Source organism: Cyprinus carpio, chromosome B14 (genome assembly GCF_018340385.1).
Source record: "Cyprinus carpio isolate SPL01 chromosome B14, ASM1834038v1, whole genome shotgun sequence".
NCBI classification, from domain to species: domain Eukaryota; kingdom Metazoa; phylum Chordata; class Actinopteri; order Cypriniformes; family Cyprinidae; genus Cyprinus; species Cyprinus carpio.
The window spans coordinates 3,120,689-3,138,185 of record NC_056610.1 but is presented as its reverse complement, the minus strand read 5'-3'; the positions used below and the strand labels follow the sequence as shown (position 1 = coordinate 3,138,185).

Here is a 17,497-nt window from a genome sequence, read left to right as displayed (position 1 = left end):
TTGCCGCTGGCAGTGCACTTGAGCCTTACTGAGCTCCCCACTGGCCGGGCGATCACACGCTTTCTCATTTTGGCCGGCTGTGTGAAGCGGGGCCGCACTACAAAGAAAGACAAAAGGAAAGAAAAGGTTAGACAGCACCTTTGGTTTTTGAAATACAGTAACTTAAAACCTGATTGAAAGAGTTTTCTCAGGTTTACAGCCTACTTTAATTAGGCATTTAGATGTACTGTAAATGTGCATGCCTGTGCCAAAACATAATTTACACTACAGAAATGAAGGTGACTTGACTTGACATCACAATTATTAGAATTTGGGGCAATGAGAATTCATAAACAACAACAACAACAACAAAAAACTAAAACAAACAAAAAACACATGGAAACCATGATGTAATTTAATGTTCTTACAACTTTTCTCCATTTACATTTTATTAAGATTTTGGGATGAAACTAATTTATATTTATTAGTGAAATAACAGTTCTATGACATTTCTCCTATTTAGATTTAATTTTAAATAAAATTATCATGCCTACTGCTTTTAAGAGCTTAAATAAATAAAAGGAGAAAGACGGAAGACTGATTCATCATCAGAATTTACACAACACCACTAACATTACAAAGAAAATAAAGCATAAAAGAGCGGACATGAAGTTCTTGTGTGGGCAAATTTACTGAGCAAAGCAACACACCATGAATGCAATCAGACAAAGCAAACAGCAGCTCCTCTGTAGTTTCATTCTATAGTTCCCTGCTGACTGTTACCGCTCACAGCAGACTCTGAACAAACAGCACAAAAGCAAATACAATAGTGAACTAAGCATCTCCCACTATCAGCCGTCATAACTGCTATCCAACACAGTATAAAAACAAGCAGGTCAGGCCCTCTTTGAACACCGCTGAGTTTAGCGATGCTCTGATATCAAATCAGATGGCAGCTGTCAGAGGCGAATGGAATGCTTCCCCCCCTCACACTTCACATAAATAGCCTGCTCTTTGGCTTGTCAAACGCAATTACCAAAGCAAACACTGGCCTCCAGAGGTAGGAGTGTGTGACTCCAGGGAGTAATGAGCAACAGGAAATATTGTGGGGACCGTCCAATCCCAGACCACAGGGCTACCTGTCAGTATCTGGGAAGATTCAGCCACATGTGTGCCGGCTTGGAGACGGGGGTTTGATGGGAAAATAAAGGGGTGACCAATTGTACATGCTGTCCAAACCCTCTGTGACAGGCTCAGTTTCCATTGGCCACATGTTTTTCTATCAGGCCACATATCAAACGTAGAGCTCCAACACTCATCCAGCATACACCAAGCTGTCATATTTTGTAAGACCATGGCGCTTTGAGTACTGTAATATACTAATATATTACAACAAAACAGCAGTGCTGCTGTGCTTCAATTGATGTCATCGCTACTGCATTACAGCAAAATCTCATCATTACTATACTACAACAAAACAGCAGTGCTGCTATGCTACAACTAATGTAATCACTACTGTACTACAGCAAAATGTCATCATTACTGCTATGCTACAACTGATGTCATCGCTATTGTACTACAACAAAATTTCATTGTTACTACACTACAACAAAACAACAGCGCTGCTATGCTACAATTTGATGTCATTGCTACTGTAATACAACAAAATGTCATCATTACTATACTACAACAAAACAGCAGCGATGCTATGCTACAATTGATTCCATCACTACTGTACGATGACAAAATTTCATCATTTCTATATTACAACAAAACAGCAGCGATGCTGTGCTACAACTGATGTCATCACTACTATATTACAAACAAAAAAGCAATACTGCTACGCTGCAACAAATTTCTAAACTACTATGCTACATCAAATGTCACCGCTACTATACTACAACAAAATTGCAGCATTGCTTTGCTACAACAAATACCATTGTTACTGTACTACAACAAAACGGCAGCACCGCTATGCTACATTTAATATTTTAAGTTCTATATTTTTATGTTGTTTAAATTCTAATACAATGTAAAACTAAAAGTTGCATTTCATAAAAGCAACTTATGAAACATCTTGGCAGATGCAGCGCATATTTTCAGTGACTTTCTGGGCAGCAATTATAAATACCAGGAATGAAGGAGATCAAAGGGGATCAGAGGACTGTAGCATCTTACCCAGTTTTCCCGTCAGGTCAGTCGAGTACTCGGTTTCTCCAGCTGGTCTGGCACCTACCCTCCCAGCACTGGAGTCATCTAGAGACAGAAAGACAGAGGGAGAATGGATTATTTCCATATCAAAACAACTACATGCTCCTCCGATAAATATGAGAATCAACTCTGAGATTGCCACACATATTTGTGTTCAATAGCATTGCTATAATTCTTCGGCCAAATCACTGCAATCCTTCACCACCTAAACCAGAATGAACAACTGTCTCTTGATCAGCTGACTAGTAAGCAACATGATACTGTAGCTGAGAGTTTTTAAATACCAACACTGCATTTTAGGGATTGAGAGTTTCAGAATTAGGCCAGAAACATAATTTACACAAGTGCGCGACAGTAGATGTTGCTAATGCATTACAAGCATGCAGCCTTGCTAGATATACTGCGCTCTTGCATTACAAGGTTGGTAACAAACCTCAGGATTCAAGGCAGTGATAGAGTGACCTTAAGATGGCTTTCAATAATCCGGATGTGTTCTTATTCAAGTTTACTAGCTTTATAGCTTGTTTATACAAGCCAAAAAGATTATTTTCAAACTGCTGACATTTCAAGACACACCATCTTGCAGAATTCATGTTCAAATTCAAAGAGTATGTTTTAGGCCCAAAAGTGACTCACACACAGTTCACAAATGTTCAGATTCACAAAGATTTAAATACATTAACTAATAGGAAATAAAAGCTTTTAAATGAACAGTTACAAAAGCAGAAGATGTTACATCATATCTGAGGAAACAAAAGAGGATGATCTTTGAACATTTAGAAAAGCCAAAAGGATTCTTGGTTTATGTTTCATGTGATGGAATTCACAAAGATCTTCACGCACAACTCAGCATTTATTGTGAAATACCAAACCTTCTAATCTGAGAAGATATGTTCAAAATTTAAGCCAAACATCTGAAGTCACGTGTGGTGAAGAGTGAAAACCATGGCTGGAAATCTGTGGCCCTTCTGCTCTAGTTACAGCCCCTGCTCATCCGTTCACCACATGACTGGCATTTTCAGGCCTGTCAGCTCTTTGAAGCTGTCGGCGGGATGGTTTGATCTGAGAATGTACACAGTTTAACACTCCTGCAGGAGCGGTTCCAGTTCGGGCAAAGGAAAACAGCTCATTGCTGGGCTAACAGCTTAATTACTATGGCTCATACCCTTCATTGAGCCCCTCAAGTATGGTCACTCTACACATAGCTCTTTTGTTCATGTCAGGCTCACGCTCATTGCAACCATCAAGTGTGCATTTTCATTGGCACCTTAACAGCGGTTTTAGAATTACCCCTAGGTTTCTCATTTTAACATCATTCATAAATGTATCTTGCATGTCAAAAAAAAAAAAAAAAAAACAGAATTTTCTTAACATATATAGCACTCTGTGAGCTCATAAAACATGCACACCTACTTCAAGACTTCAAACTGACTATAAAGGTGTGTGAGGAAAAACCGAGTATGATTCATGGAAAGTCACCAAATCTTGGAAGGATGAGGGTTGTCAGGTTTCTAAACCAAACAAACTCCTGTTTCCCTTTCATTAAGGCGAAGTGACACCACAGCGTGCTGCATTTCACACATCTAGGTATGTTCATAATTTCGAACAAGCTCAATATGACTGAGATGTTTGCATAACCCTTCAGTATGTTTTCTTTCATGTCTGCAGTGGAGACGGCAGTAGAAAACGTGCCTTTTTCTGTAGGAAATCTGAGCAGAGAGTTTCTGTTCCACTGGGTTTTCACCAGGTTTGTGGTCTTCTTCTTGTAATGTTCATTGGTGAGGTTGCGGACCAGGTACCCTCTTTTGCTCCCTGGCAAGGCTGGGATTTTCTGTAGATTTTGGCTAAGGCCACTGGTCCCTCGCTAAGAATGAAATGTCCAACTTGGCTGTGCCACATCCGTCAGGGGCAGCAAAAACCCTCTGGTGTCCAAGATTTATTGCACTTGAATGTTCTGCTTATGACCTCCAGTGCTGTCAAAATGGTTACATCGATGAAGTTGAACAATTACCTCATGTTTTTCTGGAAGCAAAGCAACCACCTTCACTCAAAGCAAAACAGTGTTTCTGAACACAACATGCTAATTATGCTGTCATCCTTTACATCTATGGTGAAGTAGGCTATGAAACTGGAGATGGTTTGGAGACAATCCCCGTGAGTGAAACCTCAACAGGAGAGACAATATGGGGCTGTAGCTGTTAGCTGTTACCTTGGCTTTGATTTACTGAATTCCAGCACTGGCTTATGGAAACCATTACCAACTCTACTGCTACACAGCTCTATATTAACAGCCAGCTCTAAACTGTGAAAATTTATGGGCCGTGGTCACAGCAGAGACGTTACTACATTACTGACTACAGACTAACCCGAGAATGAATAACACTAAGAAGTTGACAGATTAACTGCCTGCCGAGCATATTTATGTTTGATCGCACCAGTGTATCTTTTGGCCACTGCATACTTGGGAATAGAAGAACCATGCTTGTGGATGTTTCACAATACGAAAAACTGTGACCTGGCCCAAACGTCACTATTTTTATGTGAGTGAACCTTTTGAATTCAGAACATTTTGAATTTCTTTTTTCATCTGAATGAACGTAGATGGCTGTATGATGGTCAAAACATTTACACAACAACACTTAAAGCCAACATGAAATCAAAATTTAATCTATTTACTTTCTTAATACACAAACAATGGTTTATTTTGAATGTCTTTGCAATCCTATTCTACTTGGAAATATGTAAGTGCTGTAAAATTAGTTGTGATCATCCTATATATATATATATATATACACACACACACACACACACACACAGAGTTCCTTGCGAAAGTATTCAAACCCCTTCATTTTTTTTTCATGTTTTATGTTGCAGCCTTATATTAAACTGTTTTAAATTACTTTTTTTCCACATCAATCTACACTCCATACACCATGATGGCAAAGCAAAAACAGAACTGTCTCAACTTAGTAAATTTTTAAAAATAAAAACCTGAAATAAGTACATTGCATTTATATGCAATGCAATGTACTGCAATGCAAATGCAATGTAATGCAATGCAAAATTTATATGTAAAATACACACACACACACACACACACACACACACACACACACACACACACACACACACACACACACACACACACACACACACACATATATATATATATATTTGTGCTGTCAAACAATGAATCACATCCAAAATAAAAGTTTTGTTTACATGATTAATGCATGTGTACGGTGTATATTTATTATGTATATATAAATACACAGTATATATTTTGAAAATATTTACATGTATATACATTTATATATTTATATTCTTATATTTTATATTACATATAAATATATTTAATATATAAACAACACATTTTTCTTAAATATATACATGCATGTGTTTGTATTTATAAAAATCCACAGTATACACGAAAACTTTATTTTGGATGCGATTAATCAGCACTAATATACATACATATATATATATATATATATATATGTTGACATTATGGAGCAGGTCTTTATATAAATTTACACAAATTACATTTTTTTTATTTGACCTCTAAAAACAATCAAACTATCATTTGAATTTATTGGTCACATATACCTATTCTAGAATGTTGTTAAAAGTTATATAACAGCATATGGAGTGTTTTCAGAAGGTACAAAGGACTGTTTCATTCACCAATCATTCACCAGTGGCTCCAGCGTTGACCTGCTCCATAACGAGCTCATAATGAGTCAGCCTGATCACATACAGTCATTCCTGCTTTGGCACAATCCCTAACAATCCCACTCCTGAATCTGTTCTTCAGCTGTGGAGACCCAGGCAGATTTAGAGAGGACTTTTTTCCTGGAGCTGAGGACTGACCCTGCATTAAGTGTTTCCGTTTCTCTTTTAAGGATTACCGGAGCAGAGCAGAAAGAAGAGCGAAGACTCTGGCTGAGACTGTGTCGACCCTCAGGGCTTTTATGAATACCAGCTGAATTCACATTACGAAAGGAAAAAGTCAAGGAAGACCTGGCTAGTGTCCTACCTGGGCAATATGTGGTATTAAATATATAATAGAAATAATAATATCAAAACAATCTCTGTTCATAAAACCTTCTGTGGAAACAGTGGTGTTACAAAATTGCACATAAACCTTAAAATTACATTTTGAAAAAGTTTTGTGTTTGTGAGAGAGAAAGTGTTTGAGGAAAGATGAAATTTGAACTGTCTTTGAAATTGACATTTTCTACGTCAAACAAAAGTTTTTTTTTCTTGAAAATGTAACTTACGTCTCCTGTTTCAAATACTCTAGCCATGTACAAATTTCCTAAAATAACAAGTATATAATTGAAGTTTAATTACTCCAATACTTACATCCTTTTAAAGGAAAACTGTGCAACTGTCATGAGTAGTTCATACATTGTCCAATGTACTTTGGCATTATACGTGATTCTTTGCATTTAAAGCATCAGGGTTGTGCAAACACTGAAGCAGAACACTATGAAAGAAACACCAACAGTTCAAATGTGGTTCACGAAAGAATGTTTCGGAACTAAGGTCTGAACTAACAAATCTTTCACACTTTCCACATTAAAGGGCTCGGACCCCAAATACAGACCCATTCCCATGATCGCCTCACAATGTTAAGAGCAAACTGAAACCTCCATTTCTGTGTGTCAAGATGTACATCTTTGTTCAAACTCTAAATGTGTGCAGAGCTCTAGAGCGGCTTGTAACAACAGAGGGTTTGATGGCATACGATCGGTGGGCTCAGTGGTAATTGCGGCCACCTGTGATAGAATAAAGAGAAACCTGCCTTTACAGTCTGTGTTGTGGGGTGGGAGAGCACACAGAGTTCAAAAAGGTGCTCGCACCAATTCCTGATTGCTTAAAAATTTATTGTGAAGATTTAAAACTTAAAATAGACTAATAACCAAAATGAATCTCTAAAATGTGTCATTTTAATCAAGGTTTGTGTAAAAATGTCTAAATGTTTGGGAGTCAATTTAAAAAGTAAGTCAAGATGCAGATGATAAGAATAAAAATCACCTCTGGTTCAACCATTTTTGAAATAGAATGTTAAGTATAGTGCAATGCATTGTTGCATATAGTATTCCAGATTTAAATCTCTTCTACTTGCTTCTAAATTAACTTTTACATGTTATTATTATTATTCTTTAAAAAAAAAAAAAAAAAAAAAAAGGATTAAATGTTGATTGTGGTCTGTGCTTTGGTGTATCTGTATTAACTGATTCACACTTTGCACGCCGCACCAGTTGGACAGCACATTCCCCTCATGTCTGCATTCAGCGTCTGCTTTATATCATGTTCACACTTCATTTATATGTCACGAAATATGAAAGCCGAAGAATTTCCAGCTTTCTATCGGCATGGATGGACTGCTGATCTCAAACTATGTGGGATCGTCACGGTATGAGCTGTAGGAGGACTAGCTAAGATAACCCTACGCCCACAGCACGGCCCATTCAAAGAAGCATTCATTGTGTTACTTCTTACAGAACAAGCTTTTAGCAACAAGAAAGCCTCCACTATGGCATGCTGGGAGAGAGAAAGACATCCCATCTCAAGTCTAAAGCTCTGGTGTTTGTACACTAATTAAGCAGGGGAACAAAAGTACTTGAGAAACTTTAGAAGACGGCCGTGTAACTCTAAAACACATCTATAAAACATCCCTTTGAAATGACAGGGGCAAGCTGGCATCCATTCTCCACAGTGCCAGATTGAAAGCAGCTTAATGGCTTCTCTCCATGCTGAGCTGTCAAGACGAAAACAAGTTTGTATGGACGGCACTGAAGAAGATTCGCGGTACGTTTGCAGGGGGTTGGCACAGGATCCCGCTTACACTGTCCACCATTGGCGTCCCAGCTGCCTGCCTGTAACTCTAGCAAACATCAAGGACAGGACGGAGCTTTACCGAATTAACATATCTCACATATTGATCGTGCGGTGCTCTCTTTGAAACCGACACCTCCTCCCCTGCACTTTGAACTGGCCTCGGTTCTGCCCAAATTATTTAGGAAAAAAAGGCTCTTAAAGGAGCAAAGTCAGTTACTCACCGGCTAAATTAAAATCAAGTAAACAGGAAACTGCACACTCTAGAAGATGCTTGGAAACAAGCTGCATTTCACTGATAAAGCAAGGAAAAAATTTCACTGCATTTCACTGATAAAGCACAAGGCTGTTTTATCTGTTTCTAGAATAAATCTGCTCTTAGTAGTAATACTATGCTATACAGGCCTGAGGTACAAAAAAGTTTTGGAATCACATTGGGTAAATCACTCCATCTTCTTATTTCATTTCATCTAATTCATAAAGCACTTGTGCTTGCAGCCTCTTGGAAAGCAAGATCGTGTGAATCTTGGAAAGCAAGATTGTGTGAATCCATTTATGCCTCCAATAAATAAATTGAAGTAAACGTCCAAACTTTAAAATGCTGTTTCAAAATGCCAGAAATAGTATTGCTTGATGTTGTCAGTCAACACATACTTTCAGTGTGAGACTGCAGCAACACCTCTTCACCTTTGAGGCTGTCAGGAGGAGTTGACAGATAAAGATATGGTGCCAAAACTGTTGGGTTTCTCCCTCCAGAGCCTTTTTTCAACCCCTCTTCTCTCTGTCTAGAGCTGTTTGCAGACTTGTACTGTGAGTTCCAGCGCACATCACATTTAGAGTGAACATAATACATTGGAAGGGTTGAAGACCACACCAAAGCACACTTTCAAAAAACAAAACAAAAAAGGAAATATTGGCGGCACTGGCTTCATTCCACGAATGGTAAATTTAACTCCACAAGTCTCCTTTTGTTAACACATTTAAGGAATCCTTTGAATAAACTGGAAAGTTGGTGTGTTGGTTATGGACTCGAAACAAAAAACTGTGAAAAACTACTTTTCATCCAAACTTAATTACGGTCATCCATCAAACGTACTGCAGGTATCAGTTTCAGGTTGCTAACCTCAGATGATGTATCAACATTTGCAATGAGAGTAAAAGTACTTAATGCCATTTGAGTATTTAAGCCAAAGGCTCAAAGTTTGGCCGCTTAGCATAACTTGTTTAGTTAGTTAAACTTTATTGGCCAGACTTTGCTCAAAATTGGTCTTTGGTCTCACTGTACATACAATAATGATAATACATATTACAACCATTACACAAACTGGTAACACTTTATTATAAGATGTCCTTGTTACATGTTACATGTACTTACTATTATAATTACAATAAATTATGCATAATTGCATGCTAGTAACCCTAACCCAAACCCAAAACCTAACCATATAGTAAGAAAATGTATTGCTTAGTACTTAAATGTATAACTACACTGTAACAAGGACACCTCAAAATAAAGTGTAACCCACAAACACATAATTGTTCAAAAGATGTATGGTACAAATCTGTTTATATATTGATTTACTTGGTTTCCTATAATACTGACCAGATGGTAATAATTCAAAGGCATAATTAATTTGGGTGAGTTGTGTCTTTACTTATAACAACTCCTTTTCTGTAAACTGCCATGCCATAGAATTGATCTATTGAATTTTTGTCAGATCCCACAATTTTAGCCATCCTTATAATACTATTTATTTTTACTTTATTTGCAGATGCTATTCATCCAAACCAAGCCAATGTGTTCTACCTTAAAATAATCTCAACTATGCTGATGTAATCTCTTTGCAAAACACTTGGGCTAACAGAAAATTCTCAATTTTCTTTCTTACAAATAAGTTCCCGTAAAGCCTGTTTACCAAAAATCTTATTTGAAAGTGTGAAATGGTCTTTTTATTTCAATATTTTTTCCATGTCAGCTCAGGATAGTCACTGTGTGCCAGTAGACATTTAAGAATAGTCATGAATTTATTTTCTTGCAGCTCCAGAATGAGTCACATGACATTTATGGCTCAGGTGATTGGCTCAAATTATGCTGGCAGCAGAACTTAACGCCCAAGAGCACAGATGACAGATTTAATATAGCATCTTTCCCTTGTGCCAGGTAAGAGGAATTAATGGGCTCAATGCAAAGAGGAGTACATAGTAGTATGTAGTTAATGACCATATTTATACCAGAAAATGTTTGGCTATTGTGATAATTATTTCTGTTGCACAGAAACACAGCTATTACAGTTGAAAAAAGTACTTTGCAGGAATAGCAATGCAAAGTAACAAGATGCTACAAAGGGTCTTCAAGTTCTACTTCACGATCAAAGCAAAAGCATCATTACGATATTTCTAAAGGGACAAACATACAATGAACAAAACAATTTCAAAAAGCAGGGCACTCCAGTGGAAGAGTGGAACAAACACAACAAAAGATTGTGAAGACTTCAAAGGGACTCGTCTACAGACCCTGTATCCTCTCCTCAAACACATCTAAACTAATTGGTGCATCTTTTCTCTCTGACCTCACTCTACTTGTTTCATTTCTTACAGGTTGCACGACTACGGAGGCGAGGCGCGGCATTCAGTGGCCGGACTTAGGCAGACGAATAAAGGCTATGTCTAATGAGAGAGGATTCTTCCACTACACTAGCTACCAACCACAGAGGAAAGAAAAAGCTATTATGGATCTTTAAAAGAGTGGAAACTCTGGATAGGTGTGCAGACACAGGGCTCAAAAGGAGTGAGGCACCTCCCTCTGTGACAGACCTTTGGTTCCTTCTCTGGGAACAATGGAGGAACAAGCTTAATCCAGCCAGTTTATAATGAGCTATAAGCTTTCTTTTCACAGCAAAAATGTCCTCCCTTACTTTGGTGCTAATCAGGGACAAATGCCTGGTCCTTTTCAGGTCTGCCGAACCGCATTTTCAAGTGTCCTAGGTTGAAGATGAGATGGTTTTGAGATCCGTGAGAATGGTTGAGCTTTGGCTCAACGTATAGAAGCTCTATGTTCAAGAGGCCCCATTCACAACTCATCTTTCCAGTTGTGCAGGAACGATGGAGAGTTTGCAATTGTGCATTCGGGACAGTAAAGCAGGAATGAAGTTGGAGTTGCTTTTTTTAAATGCTAAAATTGCCAAAAATAGGCTTTTTGATTCTAGTGTTGGGGCACTGGTGTGGCTGTTTCGACACTTAAATGTGTCCACGGGCTGCAGTGGACCAGAACAACAGCCCAGGAAAAACAACAAAGAGCTCAAACCCCATTCACACTGTGAAAGGACTAGCATCCAGCCGATGAGGCATGTAGCGAACAGGCTTTCTTCTTTCCCTCTGCCGCACAAGAAGCGAGAGAGGTGTATGAGGAATCTATTAAAGCAAAATGACACATAATCGGCTTATGAAGCAAGGCAAAATTAAGTATTCTGGGGCCTAAACCTCACATTACAGTTCAACTCCTAGTGGTGCTTCCAGATAACTCCAGGGGGTTACAAAAAGCCGGCCATTACAGCGATGAGGGATCTACAAAGCACTACAAATTAATCAACCCTCTAACAGGAAGCTTTATTCCAAACAGCACGACAAGAAACATTAAACAACCCAAAACAGGCATTTCAAATGTTTCATTTTTACACTTACACGTGTTCTTATTTATTTAGTGCTTGGGATGTAAATATTTGTTTCGACAATGATTCAAACTGTTTATTTACTAATTCTTTACAGTATGATCAGGATTCAGTCCCATATTCTACAGATATTCTGGAAAGATTCAACATTATTTCCAAAAAAATACTTTAGATATAACTGTAACTGGAGAAACAATTTGCATATTGAATAAAAACATACAAACAAAAAAGGCTTTACATCCACACTTTTAAAATGTGAACTTTGGATAAGTAATTAATGTACATTATTTATTCAATAAAAAAATAAAGATTAATATCATGTCAGCAAAGTATCAAACATGCTGAATTTGCATAACAGATAAAATTAACAGTAATTTACATAAAAGATCAAACTAATAGTAAATTGCTTGTCATATAGGGGAATAATGAGTGTATTTCAAATAAGCAGGGTCAACAAATTAACTATATATTAATGGCGTGTAACACGCAATGAACAAATAATCATCACGTCAAAACACGTTTCTGGGTATTTTCTCCAAATATTCTATAATAAATCACAATTTGGGAGGAAAACCACTATAAGTTAATCTTGGCAATGTAAACTTTCTTCATTTAAAGTACATTTCGCATTTGCCACATCTGTTGTGAGATAGTATAACTACTATAGTTATCGTAATCAATTATTCATTTCAATTTTAAAATTGTAAAAAATAGCCAATTTTCATTACTGAATTAATACATCATAGAAGCACCATTTAGTACTAAGTGATTTGAGAACAATATATTCAGCATGTTTTTAAATCATGTCAAAATGTTGCAAAACTCATTTGACTCATCATTATTTATTACTCATCCAAGGGTTCCTCTTCATCTGAGATTCCTCATCTATGACTCCTTGGAGTCCATCATGTCTCTTATGTGACTCATATATCTGGCACACCTATCTGAGGCGCGTCTCATGAGTTCTCAACCCTGCAGATCGGAATGCACCTCCTCTTTCTTTCCCTTTCTGGTGTCTGTCTTCTACAGAAGGTGAAGTGATGCAGAACGCCCGTGCAGGCTGGATGGAGGCCCCGTTAGACTTGCCTGCCTTTGCAGGACTTTCATAAACAGGGGGGAATGAAACGTAATACCAGGCCTCGTCTCGTGCATTCAACCGGCCTGACTGCTTCAAAGTTTTGTTTGTGTTTTTCCTTTTCCGGCTCTTTGAGTGTCTCCCTCCACCGGTGCCTTTGAAACCCAAGCTCACCCCCACCTGTAATGTGACAGGCACCATGTTTTCATAATCATATGTTTAGAATGGCATCTATATTTCCTTAGCCCTATTTCCGGAGGAATTGTTCACAAACTATGAGAAGGAGGAGGATTTGCTTGACTTGTGGTGCGGCTGTGACTATAAAGAGAGTTGAGGGTTCAATAACAAATTTATCTTGCTTTAAAAGAAATACTGATGTAAGGCCAATTATTGTGGATAAGTATGTAGCAGTGTTTTATACAAGGTTATTTTGTGGGCCAATTCAAGATAATCTCTTCCTCTGATTTTGTATTTTTGTTTTGGGGGGGGGGGGGGGGGGGGGGGGGTTTGAAAGGCCACTAATCTTTGGTTATGATAAACACATCCTATAAGCCACAATCAAAGAAAGATATGTTTTGTATCACATTGTAACAAACCAGACTCAACTCAATCTGTATCTTTGTTATAAATTCACAGACTTGAAATTTGAACAGCAGATTTTTCTTTCCTCTATGTTTTCATAAGCCACTATTTTTCATTCTCTCTCTCCTTTGAACAATGACTGCCATTACAACGAAGCCTGTTTTTCATCTTGAAGAAAACAGTGTTGGGGATGTATTCACTCCAGCTGCTCTTCTAAGGGCTTGATCTACCTTGTTTTGCCATGCATGTCACTTGGATGGGTCATGGTGCCAGTGGTCACATGACTATCCAGGCTATGCAGAGTACAAGAAAAATCTACTCAGTTTTTTACTTTGGTTTAGAACAGGGTTTCCCAAACAGGGTTTGAGAGGAAACTGCAGAAAACCATGAATATGTGAATGTGTTGTTAAATTATTGAAATACCAACTTCTCACGGAGTACTAACAGGGGTAAATTTTACACCTTAAGGGTTTGGCAGATAGAAAAATGTTGGGAAAAACATTTGAGAAGCCCTGGTATAGGAGGCGCATGAAAGGAGTCAGGGGCGATCCATCTTTTTCATAGCACTCTTCTTTTCGATTACACCCAGTTCCCCCGTGAAATAACAGCTATATACCGTAACGGCAGACTTCTGGAAGTAAAACCTCCATTCAAAATCTCCATAGAGAAATAGATTTTTTTTGTGATAACATTTCAACCACAGAACTAGCATGAGCTGGAACAATGTAAAGTGATTGTGTGTGCTTCTGTATAAGCTAACGGATTTAAAAAATACAGTAAAATAATGTTTAAATGTCAAATTCATTAAAGTAGTATACTGTCACACTAATTATGGGACAGGGAATGTTAAAGCATAAAAACAAACAGACTAAAAAAATACTGCCTCCCTCTGACAAGAAATCATATTTAAAAAGATTGATTCCATTAAATCCAGTAAGGTTTTATGGAATGAGAAGTTCATTCATTTTCTTACAAAGCCTTTATCTTTTTAAATACTGAAATACATTTTGCTTTGACTGATTTGTTGTAATGTACTGTATATAATTTTGGAGATCTTTGGTTTGATTTAAGACCTACAGTACAACCCTTTATTGAAAAATATTTTGAAATACCAAGAAAATTAATGGAAAAACACTTCCTGAAACCATCTGTCTTTTCCTTCTCAAGCTCTCAGCAATCCCTTGGCCATAATTCACACATAGCATCCTTAGGTATAAGATGGATATTCAGTCTTTGCTATTATTTTACAAAAATTTGGAAGCAGTACCGTAAAAAAAATCATATATCAGTCAAACTGGTAAATCATTTTTTTCAGAAGAGTAACTGAGACTTAAGATATTACTGAAGTGTCACACAAATCTAATCTGGGAGATATCTGCTGCTGAGAACTATAACACAGCTACGTTCTTTGAGACTGGTGTTTGAGGATGAGACACAGATACCTCAATAAAACTGATGAAACCAGATACATGCCTTCTTGATCATTGAATTTCATTCAATATTTAATAAGTTCTTTCAGATGGACTCTTATGAAGGATGCTATCAGATCTCTTTTCTTTAATTTATCCTCAAGACAGCTGTGGAATCTGACACTTCCGTCATGATTCATGGATACAAGTGGTGGCTCACTGACTACACAGCTCAGAAAGCAGTTTATTTTAAAAAGTCATCTTATTTACTTTGAAATAATGCACAAAAATTGTAATTTTAATATTGAAGTTCTGGCTTTAACCAGTGATAGCAAAGCTGTTTTTATTTATTATTATTATTTTCTTCTGGAATCTTTGATTAATAGAAATGTCAAAAGAACATTTATTTGAAATAGAACTCTTTTGTAACATTATAAATGTCTTTACTTTAACTTGACCGATTTAATGAATTGTTGATTAATAAAAGTATTAATTAAAAAAATCATACTTATCCCAAATCTTTAAAACATATTAATCTTTAAACAAATTTTAATTCTTTTAATCTTTAAACAAATCATTAATTTTGTGCATGTCACGAATTTGAATTTGAAAGATTAATGATGCTTCTAGTGCCTTTCAAAGTTTTTCTGTTCAGAATGTACACCAAAGGAAAAATAACCAAAAATACCAGGAATAATCATTTGTTTTTTTCTTTGTGGAAAGACAATTTTAAGCTTCTGGAATTTACTGGAAAACAGCAGAAGAATGGCACTTAAGCAGGGCGGCCTAGATAACTTTTTTTCAACTTTTTCCCTCCCGAGATGCAGGTATATGATGCCTCATGAACATGCCATCAGCGACATGAAAAATGATTCTCTACTGATAAAATACACCTGCAAAATAAATGCCAGCACTGCCATCATGTCTTTTATTTGAATTGTCCATATTTGTGGTAGTTCAGACAACAGAATGCTTTATGGTCTGAAGTCTTGAGATATCCAGATCAGACTTTCAACGGAATGATGCCTGAACCCACAGACAAAACAAGCAACAATCGGAACTCATTGGTATCATTTTTAACACCTAACTTTAATAAAAAAAAAACACATTAAGAGCAGAGTGCAGACAAAACTGAACAAAGACATGAGTGTTAATAGTGATGTTCTGTACACACTGTTTCAGTAGAGTTTCACACAACCAATGCTAGGGCCTCTTGAAGTCCAGAGGGAAACCCTGCATAGAGATCAGTAGATATCTCAAGCTCCAGTTTTCCTGCACCGCGATCATTACCAGATGTTGGCTGAACAGCAGCTTCTAGGGCCCGAGCAAACTCCACAAATCGCTATAAATCACCAAGCACTTCCCTGCAGCTTCCTACATGTCTCAATTCCACAATCATGTCGGCACTGTCATTTCAAACGGACGGTAAATCTAATCTTGATCATTTTGTTTTTCTTGTGATAGTCAGTTTATGCAGGTGAGGGCCAACGAACACAACAGTCGGGCACAGAGAACTGAAACAAAATATGAAATCTGTTCTTTCAATCCTTCTTTTCCTTGCTTCCGCTGGACGCTCTGAGAGCCACCTTTCTTCTTATTATCTCTGCCAATGACGCATCTGGTGCAATAATACAAATGTTAACAAAAAAAATCTAATAAATAAGGAGAGGAGATGGCAGTGAATGAGTAGGAGTAGGCATCCAGGGAGTAAAAAGAAACATAGCAGACCCAGCGGACTGGGAACATGCTTGGAGTCTGTAAGAAGAGAAAGCAGCTTAAAGCCAGAGCGGCCCATGATAAATGGACAGTAATGTCTTTCCCATCTGGTTTGAGGAAGGGCAAAGCCACTAATGAGTCCTATCAACACAGGTCTCCTGTCTTCACAGGGACATTTGATCACAGAGCCACACAGGACAGAAAGAGACTACACATGCTGTTCTACTACGCAAAAGAGCCCAGATAACAGATGACTGGACCTGATGTTAGGATACAAGGGCAGAGATGAAGATAACGGTTAGATTTGGAATAGCAACACAATGTTCTTTGTGATTACATTTGGTTTGTAACCTGTCCTGCACCACACGTGCTGCAAACATGAACGATACCTCAATTCAAATGTCTTTAAAATGACTGTAAACCTTAACAATGCATAGTAAAATAATCTAATACTAACGATGGGAACAATTCAGTATAGGGACCAATTCTCACTGTTAACTAGTTGCTTATTAGCATGCCTATTATTAACATACAGTATTGCCTGTTTATTAGTACTTATAAAGCACAATTCTACATGAGAATATTCTACACCCCTAATCCCAATACCTAAATTTAACAATTACCTACATAACTATTAATAAGCAGCAAATTAGGAGTTTATTGGGGCAAAAGCTGTAGTTAATGGTTTGTTAATAGAGAGAATTGGATCTTAAAATAAAGTGTGACCCTAACCTTTTTTTATTTACTTAGTAAGACAATTGACAGATGAAAAAAAACAAGATCAGAAAAGTTGCTACTGGATTTAACCACAGATCGACAAGATTTAAGTGGAAATGTGTACACATGGTGGGATCTGATCTTAGATCTTTCTTAATTTAACATGCTTTGCGTACACATGCCACTTGAGTGTTTTTAAGGTTTAGATCCATTAACTAACAGAACAGAACAGGATCTGGAAGTGGAGGACGAATTAGTGGTTTCAGAAATTGTCTTGTGAGTTGTTAAAATAAAAA

General features: G+C 37.3%; 1 protein-coding gene across 1 annotated transcript in view; it reads right to left on the bottom strand.

The window, feature by feature from the left end:
- fgfrl1a (fibroblast growth factor receptor like 1a) overlaps nucleotides 1–17,497 on the bottom strand; it is a 51,522-nt gene that overhangs the window by 5,856 nt on the left and 28,169 nt on the right. Inside the window, exons 4-5 of the mRNA XM_042737746.1 lie at nucleotides 2,158–2,235; nucleotides 1–97 (exon numbers count right to left, since the gene is read on the bottom strand). The exon at nucleotides 1–97 is cut by the window's left edge and continues 188 nt beyond it. Of these exons, the coding sequence (XP_042593680.1) occupies nucleotides 1–97; nucleotides 2,158–2,235 (175 nt within the window). The remainder of the gene's footprint in view (nucleotides 98–2,157; nucleotides 2,236–17,497) is intronic.